The 15218-nt window shown below is 53.5% G+C and overlaps 1 protein-coding gene across 5 annotated transcripts in view; it reads right to left on the bottom strand.

The window, feature by feature from the left end:
* LRP8 (LDL receptor related protein 8) overlaps window positions 1-15218 on the bottom strand; it is a 130716-nt gene that overhangs the window by 19069 nt on the left and 96429 nt on the right. The window contains exons 6-13 of one of the 5 annotated variants that reach the window (XM_036757878.1): window positions 14867-14989; window positions 14082-14204; window positions 10742-10780; window positions 9048-9167; window positions 7983-8108; window positions 7228-7402; window positions 2374-2601; window positions 1590-1708 (exon numbers count right to left, since the gene is read on the bottom strand). In XM_036757878.1, the coding sequence (XP_036613773.1) occupies window positions 1590-1708; window positions 2374-2601; window positions 7228-7402; window positions 7983-8108; window positions 9048-9167; window positions 10742-10780; window positions 14082-14204; window positions 14867-14989 (1053 nt within the window). The remainder of the gene's footprint in view (window positions 1-1589; window positions 1709-2373; window positions 2602-7227; window positions 7403-7982; window positions 8109-9047; window positions 9168-10741; window positions 10781-14081; window positions 14205-14866; window positions 14990-15218) is intronic. The other 4 variants (XM_036757879.1, XM_036757880.1, XM_036757881.1 and 1 more) reach the window with 4 other exon arrangements.

Below are 15218 nucleotides of genomic sequence, written 5' to 3'. Positions count from 1 at the left end.
TCTAAGCACTCCAGAGCTCCTGCTTCAGCCTCCTTTGTGGCCGCTGGAACAGACTGTTCTCATTCGCCCATTTCACCCGGGGATGTCTCTGGTTCACCAAGAGGCTGTGGCTATTGGCAGTCTTTGCCGGTCAGACAGCTTCCAGTACCCAAAAAGCCCAGTGTGTGAGTATCCACAATGATCCTAACCAGCACCAAGCAGGCTCCCTTGCCACATGCAGCCCGGTGCCGCCAACGCCTCTCCACTGGCCCAACACAACTAGGCCGAACTTGTACTCCTGGGCAGGCAAGAACCAATAGCAGGTTTGAAGCCTCCCTGTCTCCCGGCCCCCGGCACTTTTGAGGGTTTTTTATTATTAACAAGGGCCACACCAAAGGGATGAAAGGCCCATCCCTTCCCTCCCATCCCTTTGGTTCTCTGCCCGGGGTTCTAACCTCCCTCTTCTGTCCTCTCACCTCTCACTTTGTATGGGACAAAGAGTTTTTACACTGACTTCCTACAGCCTGGACATTTAGAGCAGTGTGGCAGAAGCCCTAGAGGCCAATTCTGATTCAATTTTTAAAAATTCCTCACAACAGAAGTGTCCTAAAGCACAATGAGCCACCTTAGTAAACAACAGGCTCCAGTCACCGGAGGTCTTCAAACAGAGGCCCAAGCAACGCTGGAGAAGGGGATCTCGTTCAGGCCGTGGCTGGACCAGAGGAGAGGCAGGCAGCATGGCATGACAGAAAGAACTGAATCTGGAGTCAGAAAACCCGGACTGGCACCTGAGTTCTGCTACCTTGTTGTTTGGTCATGTCTGGCTCTTCATGGTCCCATTTAGAGTTTTCTTGGCAGATACTTGAGTGGTTTTTCATTTCCTTCTCCAGATCATTTTAGAGATGAAGAAACTGAGGCAAACAGGGTTAAGTGACTTGCCCAGGGTCACACAGGTAGGAAGTGTCTGAGGCTGGATTTGAACTCAGCAAGGTGAGTCTTCCTGACTCTAGGCCCGGTGCTCTATCCACTGCACCCCCTTGCTGCCCAATTCTAAGCAACACAAAGCTAATTCTCAGAAAATCCCAAATGGGGTCATGGACAAAGAGCTGGACACAAGTTGTACATGAGTGAATGACAATATGATGTGAAAATCTTATAAACATGGAGGAAAGGGCTGGCGGAGTGGGCATTCCATGGGCCTCTTTTACATATGAGCCACACAAAGCAGCCCTACCACACACATACACACACACACAAAATGTTCCAATGTACTATGCTGCCTCCTAATCATGATGTCACAGATCTTCTAAAGGACACACAAATATACACACACATATGTGTGTGTGTTTATGTATGCATTATGTATATCTATATCTATATATGTATCTCCATGTCCATGTCTATGTCTATGTTTCTGTCTGTGTCTATGTCTTCATCTAGTCCATTCATGTCTTGGCATAATGTTTCTATCAGGTCATCAGGCTATCTACTGACTGTATCTGTGTTAGAGTGAGTCTGGATCCGGAGCAGTGTGGACATGATGAGGTACTTAATGGGCTTCCCAAAACTAGTGATGGCAAAGACAGGGCCTGGTTTATCTCTAGACTCACCCAGGGTGATCCCATTGGGCCATTCGATGTTGTCTAGAACTAACACCTGCCGGTCCACTCCATTCAGGCCTGATTTTTCAATCTTGGCCTGGTCGCCCCAGTCAGACCAGTACATGAACCTAGAAGGGCCAGAGAGGGGAGAGAAGCACAACAATGTTTAGCACAATGCTTGGCACTTAAGTAAACACTTAAAAATATTCATTCATTCATTCGTTGTCCCACAGCAAAAAACAGGAAGGCCAAAGGGGAAGGGAAGAGAATAAGCATCTATATTGTGTCTGTCATGTGCCAAGCACTGTGCCAAGTGCTTTATAAATATTATTTCAGGGGCATCACAATGGGCGAGGGAACTTAGAAACCCTAGACTTGTACTAAGCAAAGGACCCAAGATTGTGAGACTGAGGATGGAGGACTTAGTTTAACCTCCTACTCTGTCAGAGAATCTTCCTGTAACACTCCTGAAGGGATCCTTGGACAGCTCCGGTCACCAGGAAGCTCTTCCTTAGACTGAGGTAAAACCTGCCTTTCTGTAACTTCTACTCACAGACAGATTTGAACCCAGGTTTTCTGATACAAAATCTGGTGCTACAATGTTCTGCCTCCCAATCCATTACTTTCTAGGGGCTGAACAAGTCTATGGGCTGGTGGGATCCTTGTTGAGCACATATCCTACATGGTGTGGGGTCAGGTCAGAGCCTGGCCAGCCCTTCCCAAGGCGGGGATTCAAGGCCAGAAACCATCTTCCCTGGTCTCCAGCCTCCCCCTGCTCCCAGTCACAACTCACCCATGGAGCGGGTCCACAGCAATGGCTCGAGGCTCGCTCAGATCGTGACTGAAGAGGGTCTTCCTCCGGCCGCCATCCACGGTGGCCACGGAGATGGTCTTGTTGCCAGAGTCAGTCCAGTAGATATGCTTATGTACCCAGTCGACTGCCAAGCCCTCGGGGGAGTGCAGCTGACTGTCGATGAGGACCACCTGCTCTGTCCGGTCATTGGCCTTGTCGATAAAAGCACTAGGGGGAGCAGAGGGTCAGATGTGGGGCCATGCAGCCACCCAAACAAGCCCAGGGGCCCCCATCACACATGGCTCTCCCTCTCCTATAAACCTCCCCATTTCCCCGGTCTATTCAATGTGGCTGGTGTATGGCACTCCATGCCTGGGCCCAGGCTATGCCCCATGTCTACAATGTTCTCTTTCCTCACTTCTGACTCATGGACTCCCTGGCTTCCTTCAAGGCTCAGCTCAGGAGTCACCTCCTACAGGAAGCCTGCCTGGATTCCCCCAGTTCATAGGACTCCCAGGAGGGCTCTCAGAGGCTATCTAGGCCAACCTCACATTTTAAAGGTAAGGAGGAGAGTGATACGGTCACACAGTAGGGCCAGAATGCTGCCATCTCCCTCCAAACCCAGCCCACTTCCCATGACACCAAGCAGCCTCAGGTAGCTCCCGTCCTCTCTGCTGAAAAGACTTTGTAGCTCTAATTTCCTAAATCTGTATGGTTTTCCTCTAATAGACTGTAAGCACCGTGAGGGCAGGGGCTATCTTGTTTCTATTTTTATGTGCCCAGTGTTTGGCACAGTGCCTAGCGCTTAGTAGGTGTTTAGTACAGATCTGCCGAATGAATGGATGGCTGAATCCCTGGGGATACTAAGGAAGCACGGGCTACCCTGCCCACAGGGTGACTGGGAGGGCCAAACGAGGTCATTTGGGTTCAGAGAATCACTGCAGAAACATCGGCTCTTGTGATTGTTGAAGACGATCTAATTTATCAAGCATTTATTAGGCATCTGCTGTGAGCCAGGCTCTGGGCCAGCTGCTGAGGCTATGATGACAATGATGGAACAGCCCTACTTGGAAGGAAGGAGGGAGGAAGGGAGGGGAGGAAAGAAGGAAAGAGGGAGGGAGGGAGGAAGGAAGAGAGGACGGGAAGGAGGGAGGGAGGAAGGAAGAAAGGGAGAGAGGGAGAAAGGGAAGGAAGGAAGGGAGGGAGGGAGGGAGAGAGGGAAAAAGGGAGGGAGGAAGGGAGGGAGGAAGGAAGGAAGAGAGGAAAGGGAGGAAGGAGGAAGGGAAGGAAGGAAAAAGGAGGAGGTCACTGCATTGAAGAGTGTGTTGGGTAGTAAGGCATTAGAAGACTGGAAAGGCAGGAGGGGCCAGGTTATGAGGGGCTTTGAATGCCAAACAAAGCATTTTGTATTTGATCCTGGAGTGACTGGGAATCACTGGAGTTTACTGAGGGAGGGATAACATGGCCAGATCTTCACTTTAGGAATATTACTTTGGTGGCTGAAGGTAGGACAGATTGGAGTAGGGAGAGACTTGAGGCAGCAGACCCACCAGCAGATTATTACAATAATGGCGTGAAGTGATGAGGGTCTACACTCGAGTGGTGGCCATGTCAGAGGAGAGAAAGGGGCGTATTCGACAGATGTTGCAGAGGTGAAATCAACAGGCCTGGAAAGCGGGGAAGGTGAGAAGGGATGAGGAATCCAGGATGACTCCTGTGTTGTGAGCCTGAGGGTCTGGAAGAAGGGTGTTGCCCTCTATACTAACAGGGAAGCTGGGGGGCGGTTTGGAGAAAACATAATGAGTTTAGTTCTGGACATACTGAGTTTAAGATGTCTACTGGACATCCTGTTGGAGATGTGTGAAAGGCAGCTGGCGATGTGAGACTGGAGGTCGGCAGATAGGTCAGTGAAGGGCAGATCTGAGAGTCAGGATAGAGATGGTCATTAAATCCACGAGAGCTGATGAGGTCACCGAGAAAAGTAGTATATAGGGAGAAGAGAAGGGAGCCCAGGGGTTAGAGGGTGTGACCTGCCTTTGTTGGTATTTCAGTCACGTCAGACTCTTCATGACCCCATTTGGGATTTTCTTGGCAAAGATACTGGAGTGGTTTGCCATTTCCTTCTCCAAATCATTTTACAGATGGGGAAACTGAGGCAAACAGGGTGAAGTAACTTGCCCAGGGTCACATAACTAGTAAGAGTCTGAGGCTGGATTTGAACTCAGGTCTTCCTGACTTTGTCCACAGCACTGCTTAGTTGCTGTGACCTGGATTAGAATCCAGCAAAGGGGAAGGAGCAGGCCTCTGGTGTGGTCCAGGATCCTGCTGGCTGCTAGGTTGGCTGAGGCTCATTGCCCAGGGCTTAGCCAGAATGAGTTAAATATTTTCTCTACAACAACCCATGAAATCACCTGCTACTGTTGGTGATGGCTAATGGGGGCCTGCGCTGATAAAATTATGGGTTTCCTAAGTGCTGGTGATTAAAGTGGCCCTGAGCTAAGCATCCCCTGGAAAGCCCAGTGGGGAGGGTGGCCTGGCCTCAATTTTCCCTAAGTCACTGGAATGGCTCTACATGACCACAGGCATTCTGTGTCCCTGCCTCCTCCTTCCTCACAGCCAGAGGCAGCGAAAGCCATAATTTCTACAGGTAAAGAGACAGACAGCTCATAGGATCACCTGGGGGAGGAGGGAGAAACAGTGACTTGGGGATGGCACAAGAATGTGAGGGCATCAGAGAGGTCGCTCGGGACTACAGAAAGCACCCTGGGTTTGGCGTCAGGAACCCTGAGTTTGAATCCTGGCTTACCCTTATTAGCTGTGTGACCTTGGGTGAGTCACTTTGCTTGGGAGGCAGCAGGCCCTGAATTGGAGCCAGGAAGGCCTGGGTTTGAATCCTGTCTCAGACACCAGCTGTGGAACCACAGGCAAGTCCCTTCTCCTCTCCTCTTCTGTAGAGTGAGAGGGTGGGAACCAATGACCTCTGAGGTCTATGTTCCTTTCATCCTATAACTTCCTGGAATCTCAGGCTCCCATTCTGTAAAATGGGTATAATCATGCTTGTGCCACCTTCCTTTTGATCCCCAGCACTTAGTGCCTGGCACACAGGAGGAGTTTAATAAATACTTGCTGATTGACTGACTACCCCCGACAAAGAGTTCAAGCCTAGAGATCCCACGCCTCCCCTCCAAGACTCTCAGGAGGAGGCTTCACTGGCAGAGAATGAGCCTGGGCCTGGGCTGAGGTCAGAGCAGCGTGGGGCTGCGGGGCTGCTGAGTCCGGCCCAGGACGAGGTCAGAGCAGCATGGGGCTGCGGGGCTGCTGAGCCTGGGCCTGGGCCAAGGTCAGAGCAGGGTGGGGCCGTGGGGCTGCTAAGCCTGGTCCAGGAGGGCTTTGTAAACATTCATGAAATGGCTCTGTTGGGTTTGGCCACCACTAGGTCCCAGGGGAGGCCACTCTCAGGCTTGAGGGGTACTGCACAGGTCACCTGGTCCAGCCTTGGCAGAGCAGCCTGGACCAGTGGCCATGCAGCCTCCACATCGAGGAGAGCCGTGGCTCTACTGGCCTCCCAGTCCCACTTCTAATTCACACTGACCGTGGAGAGACGTAAACCTCCAGGGAGACCCTCCACATTTCCATAATAGCCTGGAGAAAGTGAGTCCTAACGTGGAGGACAGATCATCTGTGTAGGGTGCCACTCCATGGCCACTGAGGGAAGACCACTAGTAACACCTTCATCCTAAGTGGATGGTCAGCCTGGGTGCCAGTCAGGGTTCCCACATGTAAAATGTGGGTTACTTAGCTTTCTCCCATGCATTTCCCACTGCTGCCACCAGGGGGCAGGAGAGCCACTTGCATGACAACCAAGAATACTTGCCCAGTGGCCTAGAGATTAAAACGTCATTGGAAAATATTTAATAAAGTAAATAAAAATACAATGGAACATAGGTGATGTTAATATGTAATTTTCTAAGCCAAGAGGTGCCCCACAGGATTCTGTCTGTATGGTTTCTATTTGAGATGGACACCCCTGCTCTAGAGAGAAAATGAGGGGATGGAAGGAAGGGCCCCTTAGAAGTGGTGAAGCATTATGGAAACGGGGTGTGTGTGTGTGTGTGTGTGTGTGTGCGCGCGAGCGCGCGTGTATGCGTGTGCACGCATGTGTGCATACATATGTATATGTGTGCGTGTGCGCATGTGTGTGTGTGCTGCATGAGTGTGTGTGTATCTGCACATGTGTGTGCATCCATAAGGCTAAGGTCTGCCAGGAGACTGTAGGTTCCACAGCAGACTCTGCCAGACCCTCCCAAGCCAGACCAGCACTGACTCCAGGCCCGGGGGTGGACTGTGGCTCTGTCAATCGAGGCCCAAGATGGTGGAGTTTTGGCTGGTTGATCACCAAAGGCCTGGCCATCAGAGGATGTAACTCCCCCAGATCCCAGACTGCGCCTTAGGGAGGCTATGATCTATGTGAGGGAGTGAGGACCTGCCCTGCAGGAACAGAAGATCTCTGAGGTGTGTCAATACACCCTCTGGTATAACACGCAGTCTTCAATGACTGTTTGCTAACTGACTAAAGGAGCATCACTGAAGTCAGGAGACCTGGATTCTAATTCTGGTCCTGACATTTACTAGCTGTGTGACCACTTAGGGCTGGGCGTTCTGAGCCTCGGTCTCTTCAATAAGAATGGGGATGCCAGCACCCTCATCACCCACTTGTCTCCAGGCCTCCGTTTGTCATCTGTGAAATGGGGGCACTCACACTCCCTGTTACTTATCTCCTCAGGCTCTGCTTCCTCAGGCTGGGTACCCTCTGCTCCCTGAGGATGGAGCTGGCGCTGGGGGGGGGGGGCTCACCTGTAGATTTTGCGGTAGAAGAGGTCACACCAGTAGATGCGGTTGGTGGCCACCTCCACGTCCAAGGCCACCACGTTCTTGAGCATGGGGATGAGGGGCGAGTAGTCCCGCTTGCCCAGGTTGATCCTTCGGACTTCATGGCGGTTGGTGAAGATCAGGGAGGGGCTCGTGCCTGCTGAGGAGGCCAAGGGTCAGGGTCAGGAGCTGGAGCCCGGCTCTCCATGGTCTCCCTCTCTCTCCCCTCTTCTTCCTCTCTTCCACCCTCTCTCCCTCCCTCTCTCTCTCTCTCTCTCTTCCTCCCTCCCTCTCTGTGTCCCTCCCCTCCTCTTCCTCTCTCTCTCTCTGTCTCTCTCTCTTCCTCTCTCTCTTTCTCTGTGTCTGTCTCTGTCTTTCTGTGTGTGTGTCTCTGATTGATTCTGATTATCCTCAGTCCTCCTCCTCCATGGGGACCTCCCTGCTTACCCCAGGTTCTGCTGTCCCTACTCCCACCTGCCACTGACCCAAGCTCCCTTCCTCCCGTGTGTGCGTGTGCGCGCGCGCGCGCGCGCGCGCGTGTGTGTGTGTGTGTGTGTGTGTGTGTGTGTGTGTGTGTCTGCGCCCCATGGATGATGGATGGCCTCCTGGATTGTGAGTGACCTTCTCCTGATCTCTCCTGACCCCAGTGCTCGCTAGACGAGGCTCCTCTGCGGGATGGCCTCCTGCATGGTATTCCTGGGTGAGGTGTGTGCGGCCCCCCACCCCTCCCCCGGCCTCACCAACAGCCTTGCAGTTTTTGGAGAGCGTGTCCATCTCGTAGCCCGGGTGACATTCGCACTTGAAGTACCCCTTGTAGTTGATACAGATCTGGCTGCAGGCATCCGGGTTATCACACTCATTGATGTCTGGGGGGGAGGGGAGACACAGGTGCCCATCAGAGACCCTGCCCCCACGGCCCCTGGGCACCACCCTTGGCCCCTGCTGGCCCCCCGGCCCCCTGTGCACACATGCTCCCATGGGCTCTGAACCACCAGCCAACAAGGTGCAACACAGAAGGCCTGAGCCAGGGGCAGGGAAGGAAAAAATGAGCCTTGAAGTCAGGAATTCCAGCTCTGACCGTTGCTGGGGCCTCGGTGTTACCATCTATAAAATGGAGACACAAACACTCCCAGAGTAACATAGAAATGTGAACTGTTCCTACTGTCTTTTTAACATCGCTGCCGGACAATTTGGGGGAATGGCTGATGAGTGAGGACGGGATGAAAATGGTGCGTCACAGGCACAAAAGGCTTTTGGAGGACGTGCAGCCCAGGGCCAAGTCCACCACCATGCGAGCCTCAGTACCCACTTCAGAGGATTGTGCCCAGAACCGGACGTCATCCTCTAGGTGGGCTCTGACCAGGGCAGAGGCCGGAAGGACCGTCACCTCTGTGGTTCTGGAAGCTCTGTCCCTCTTAATGTAGACCAAGACTGCATTAGCTTGTATGGCTACCACACCCCACAGCTGATACTACTGAGCTTGTGGTGCACTTCAACCCCCAGATTTTTTTTCAAACTGCTCAGATAGCTTAGACCAAACTTCTGAGATGCAGACCCTAGGTCTGTGGTGACAATTAAAATAAATTTTTTTTCATTAAATTCAGGTCCTCTGACATCTCTCCCAGCTCACACTGAGGCTCATACTGAGCTTGTGGTCTAAAAGGCTTTGTATGGGCTGCTGGAGGTCATCTTTTAGGAGCAGCTTCCCGGAGGACATGTCTGTTGAGTAGGGCTGTGGAATCCAGCAGGTGGGACACGCGGAGGGATCTCTGTGTCTCCATCCCTCCCAGCCCCCGGGGCCTCACCTCCACACGTCTTTTTGTCCAGTAGCTCATATCCTGGTGGGCACTCACAGGCATAACCGATCTTCAGGTCCTTACAGATATGGGAGCAGCCACCATTGTTGTGGGCACACTCGTTAACCTCTGCAAGAAGAGCAACAGGTCTGAGGCTCCTGGGGCCAGAGTGGACCCAGGGTAAGGGAACGCTGAGGAGCTGGGAGGCACCATGGGGGCACGGAGAAGGGTGAGGCACCAAGGTCTTTAGAGCTCTGCTTCCTTCTAGCTCTTAAGCTGTCTCAGCCAGGAGAGGGCAAAGCAGGGGGCCCAGGCCTCCCCTTCCCTATCCAACTTTGACTCAGCCACCTTCTCTCTTTTATCTTTCTCACTCTCTCTCTCTCTCTGGGGCACAGACCTGTGGGGTTCCTAGTGACCCAGGCACCTGACTCTTTGCCAAGGATTGGAGACCTAAATGCAGTGGGAATTCCAGCTGCATTCTCCCTGGCAGGCAGCCATCTGCCTCCTCTTGAATACCCCAAGTAATAGGAGGTTCACTACCTGTCATGGCAGCCCCTTCACTTCCGGCCAGATCTCATTGTGAGAAAGTCCTTCCTGCCATCCAGACTACACTGGCTTCTCTGTAACTTCCTCCCAAAATTCCTGGTCCCTCCCCACCAGGGCCACACAGGACAAGGATAATAATTCCTTTCCGCACGCCAGCCCTCCGGATCCTAGAAGGCGGCCACTCCATCCCTCCTGAGTTAATTCTGGAGTAATTTAGTCCCTCCAGTCTAAACAAGCCTCTGAGGGCCTGGTCACCAGCCCGTTCACCATCCTGTCCTAGACACGTGCCCTTGTCAACATCCTGCTTGAGATGTGATCCCAGGAGGCAGCCTGGGTACAGCATAGGTCTAACCAGGGTGGGAGGCAACAGAGTATCTCAGGAAGCTGGAGGGGACCTCAGAAAGCCATCCATCCCTTCACTTTACAAAGGGGAAAACTGAGGCCCAGGGAATTTAAGCAAAAGTCTCAAAGTCCCATAGGTATTAAGAGGCGCGATTTGAACTCAGGTCACCCTGACTCTAGAGACAGGGTTCTTTCCACTGTATTACATTGCCTTCTCTGATGGCTATGCCTTGTAGGATGGCATTAGAAAGTATTAGTGTTGGAATGGCTTTTAAACAGCCATATACTGAAGACTTGTGATCAGCTAAGACCTCCCAGATCTTTTTTATTTGCTCTACTACTACTGCCTAGGGCTAGCCACCTCTTTCCCATCCTCTCCTAATGGAGTTTGCTTGTTGGAACGTCTTTGTCTTTCCCTCCCAGGTCCTTGCTCCAGACTTCTGACCCCTCCTAGGGGCTCTGGCAGCTAAAACTGCCCCCGGTGGCATGGTTTGTCTCTTCCTTCCAGGCAGGAGTGCACAGGAGCATTTGGGTTGGGGGTGATGGGAGGGGGAGGCTGCTCGCTGCATCGGTGGCCCCTTTGCCCCATGCCCACTGAAGCTTCAAAGCTGCTGCCCCGAGCAGAGAGATGAGGCCATTCCCAACCCCCCCAGGGCAGCAGCTGCAGGCGCCTCTGGGATCCCCAGCTCACACCATGCACAGCAGGTGACTCCCCGGCCATGCAAAGGCAGCTCTGCTCAAGACCCCTCCCCCCTCCAGGGTCATGCACAGCTGGAGTGCCCCGAGCCATGCAGACACGAGTGAGTCCCCTTTACCCCTGGGCTGCCTCTTCCTTCTCTGGGCCGCTGTCATAACTGAAATAGCAACATGACGATGAGATGATGATGACGGTGACATCTCCCCCTTCTCTGTCACTCACAGGCTTACAAGGCACTTTCCACACAACAGCCCGTGAAAGTGGTAAGCACCAGTACAGTGTTCCCATTCTACAGATGGGGAACACTGGTGTCTTGCCCAGGGTTCCACAGTGAGAAAGGGCCGAGTCAGAATTCCAATAAAGGTCTTTTCACTTGAAGCCCTCACTACTCCCCCCAGCCCCTGCACCTCCTGAGGGGGCCCCAGGGGGTCTGGCTGACTGGAGGCCCTGTCTCATCCAGGAGCCAGGCTTCCCAGGCCTTCCTGAACCCCAGAGTCAGGCGGATGCCATCTGGGGGATGAAGGGTGCTCAAGGGTCAGGCAGGAGCTGCCTCAGTGACCTCAAGGGCATCGCCCTCAGAGGCCAAGCTACACAGAGCACAGAGAAGGTCGCCCCATCCACCAAAATGTGAAATGATTTCAGGAACGTTTCTTGGCATCCTTTGGTTTTTCATGACCTTCATCTCCCCCCTCCCAATAAACGGAAGCCGATCCTGAGGGTCCAGGGCCCACCTATCTCTGCTTCCCATCTCTCACCACATCCTCAGCTAAGACGTCTTTCATGGTACTCGGTTATTTAAATGTCTCCAGACTCCCCGAGGGGACTAGGACTGGCTTGTTTGGGACCCCGGGAAGGGTCTGGGGAGGGGGAGAGGGAGGGGAGGGAGGCTCCATCCTGACATCCAGGACTCCCCTTCTCAAGCCTTTGCCAAAGTGTATCAGAGCAGGCAGTGAGTGACCTTAATGGATGGAGTCTCAGGGAATCATGGGACATGAATATCATTAGGGGCCTTGGAGACTGCAGGATCATGAGATTTTGAGTTGGAATGAACCTCTGGGGTCTACTCTGACCCTTTCATCTTAGAGCCAAGAAATTCTGAGGCCCTAAGAGCTGAAATTACTCATCCAAGGTCACAGAGATGATGAGCAACAGAGGCCCAAAGGGTTGGGGAGGGGCAAAAGGGGTTCTTGGGGTCACCCCAGGAGGCCAACCTAAAGGGGAGTAAGGCAAGGAACCAGGTCAGGGCTCCCAGAAGTCCCCAGCAAGGACCCCAAACTTGACATAGGGCCACATTTGTCCCAACACACATGTACCATGCTCACACATACACCCATGCGCACTCCACTTGGGTAAGTCATGCAAGAGAGACAGGGAGGAAGAGAAGAGGTTTAATTGGTTAATGTCCCCTGGCTGATTTCTGTTCCTCCCTGGGATATGGTGAGGGGGGGAAGGGTTTAAAGGAGGGAAGGGGGGTCCCCTTTTCTGGAAGGTTCTGCCATGTCCAGGAGAGGTCACTCTCAATAAGACAGGGCAGGCCCCCTGTCAGAGCTGAAGGGACCCAGGAGTGGCTGGCTCGCCTTGGGCCTGAGTAAGAGTCAATACCTTCCTGACCTGTGGTCCCCCAGTGATGGGAAAGGCACTTTGGGACCCCCTCCCATGCCTAGCAAGGGTTTTCTGACATCATACCTAAAACTGCTGCTTTGTGACTTCCCTCCCTCACTTAACCCGCTGTTCTGCCCTCTGGGGTCGAGCTGTACAAGGCCACCCAACAGCCCTCCAAATACTTGGGGACAGCTATCATATCCCCCACCCCCAGACTAAGAACCCCAATTTCTCTAATGGATCCTCCACGCCAAAGGGCATGATCTCCAGCCTGCTCACCGATTGGATGGATCCCAGTCCTTCATAAAGGAAGGGGGTACCTATCACAGGCTCTGTTAGGGTACCAGGTCCCCATTAAGAGCACTCACTCTTCTGGCTGCTGTATCCTACCACTGAGTCATGTTAAGCTTGTGGCCTAGCAGGACCCTCAGATCTTTCCCCTACAAAAAGCTTCTTAGCTCTACCTCTCCCAACCTCTCCTTGTACAGTTGGTCCTTTGAACCCAAGGACAGAACTTTATATTTATCCCTAATGAGTGTTACTGTGTTAGATCAAAGCCAGATGACTGTGGCTCCCCCCACCCCCCTCCACTGTTCCTTTACATCCGATGGGAAGTCTGGGGAAGGGATGGCGAAGTGTTTTCCTTCTCCCAGACGATGGAGTCTTTGTCCAATAACTCGGATTCGGAGGCGTGGTCAGCCAGGGGACTCATTCTGTTTTCTTAACCAAGTTCAGAGATGAGTGCACCTTTAGGGACAGACCCACAACGCTCAGGGCCCATCTCCAGGGCAGCAGGGGGATGTGAGGAGGGCATAAACCCGCTGAGCCCAGTCCTGGAATCTGACTAGTTCCCGTGCTCCGCTCAATCCCCTGGCCTACCTTTCCAGGAACCTAGCTTGGCAAGGCAGGCATTGAGACCCGAGCCGCCAGGGCACCAGTCTCTCCACCCACCAGTCCAATGCCCCCCCATCCTTCCTTCTTCCTGTTCCTGATTACTCAGCTGTTCAAGCCCCCACTGACCTCTCCCCTTTCTGACCTTCAAGCTGGCCTCATCTTTCAAATTTCACAGGCTCATAGTCCTACACTTTGAAGAGTGCTCGGAAGCCAACTCCCTCATTTAAAAAAAGGGAACTGAGGCCCAGAGGGGTCCATAGGGTTCTAGGTCTACCCCCTGTCCTCCCCTTTAACAAAGCAGGCCCACGTTCCTACCTATGGCCTGCTCCTTGCCAATCACACTAATGACCTCTCACTGAATCCAAGCTAGGAGAGCACCCAGGCAGAGGTGGATAGGAAGCAGGCCCACCGTCTCTCCTAAGGCATCTCCTGCAAGCAGTCACTCAGCCGCTGCTTGAATACCTCCAGTGACAGGGACCTCACCATCTACCAGGGAGACGCTTCTTCCACCACCTGAGAAGCCCATACTCGCTCACTGGTTTAGGATTTCTTTTTCTGGATGTGGAGGTTGCCTGGGTAGGGCTAAGACCCTGGCTATATCAGCAGGAGAGAGAGACAGAGACAGAGAGACAGAGAGAGAGAGAGACAGAGAGACAGAGAGAGAGAGACAGAGAGAGAGAGAGACAGAGAGACAGAGAGAAAGAGAGAGCGCAGAACCTGGAGAGCCCCCCTTTGGAGCATGGGGAGCAAGGGCACAGGCAGAGAGGCTGAAGGCTGTCAGAGCTGGAAGGGGTCTGAGGGCAGAGACCTCACCCCGTTATTCTAAAGGCAGAAAGGCCAGAGACGTTAGGTGACCTGCCCAAGGTCATACAGTGAATTAGTCAGGAGCAGAGGTCAGAGCAGGCCGGGGCAGAGCCCTGGAGAGGAGCAGGGGAGGGGGGCAGCAGAGGTGGGGGCCGTACCACATTCTTTCATTGGCTCATCAGACCCGTCGCGGCAATCTGCGCGACCATCGCACACTCTGCTGCTGTCCACGCACTCGCCACTCTTACAATGAAACTTGCTGGGACTTTCGCATGTGGATTCTGTCGGGTCGGACAAGAGAGCAGAGTCTGTTAGGCTGGCTGGGGATGGGGCAGAACCAGGCCCTGGGAACTTCCAGGCATGGAGGAGATAGGAGCTGAGCCTCCCACCAGCCTTTAGGATAGGAAAGAAGGGTCAGAAAGGCCCCCCCACCAAGGTTTCTGGCTCATCTCCTCGACAACACTCCCACAAGTGGTCATATAGCCCTGCTCTTCATACTTCCAGGGATGAGGAAGTCATCCCCTTCAAAGGCAGACCACTCCTGTTGGACAGCTGGAATGGGATCTAAGATCGGCCTCATCTCCACCTCCATGGATCCTTGGAGGTCCAAGGCTGGGCCTTGCTCAGAGGCCCCTCCCAGGTGCAGCAGACACCAAGACAAAGTCTGCCTGGGACTGAGCCACCCTCTAGCAGGTCCCTGGAGAGGGCCCACAAGAAGTCTAGGCCGTGGGCTTCCTCAGCATTCCCCCATTGAGGCCTTACAGGTTTTAGGGGGCCCAGTGCTGAGGAGCTCTGAGCCTCCCCCCAGGCCCAGCTACAGAAGACAGAGCCAGCACCCAATCCAGAGGCCCTGCCTCTCCAGCCTCCTCCCCAGGGGACATCTGGCCATCCAATACAAGGTCAGAAGAAGTCCCCATTGCCCCCACCCTGCCCCAGAACGTACCCTGCAGGCAGCCGGCCTCATCGCTGCCATCAGGGCAGTCCAACTCATGGTTACAGCGCTTGGCACCCTGGACACAGGTCCCGTCTGCACACTGGAATTCTTCAGCTCGGCAGGAAACCACAGCTTCAGAGGGGGAGAGGAGACACATGAAAGGGTCACACCAGGAGAAACACAGACCTCTCACTGGCTGCCAACTCGGCAAAGATGCGGAGGAACCCTTCCCACTTAGTGGGAAGAGAAAACTAAGAAAATTCATGGGCTTTGGCCCAGAGCTCTGGGGGGTCCCTAAGTTGGATGGTGACCTCTCAGAGGAATGGGGGTGCCATTGTGGGGGGAGCAGGGCCAGGGGCTT

Source organism: Trichosurus vulpecula, chromosome 4, assembly GCF_011100635.1.
Source record: "Trichosurus vulpecula isolate mTriVul1 chromosome 4, mTriVul1.pri, whole genome shotgun sequence".
NCBI classification, from domain to species: domain Eukaryota; kingdom Metazoa; phylum Chordata; class Mammalia; order Diprotodontia; family Phalangeridae; genus Trichosurus; species Trichosurus vulpecula.
This window is presented reverse-complemented; position numbering and strand designations above follow the sequence as displayed.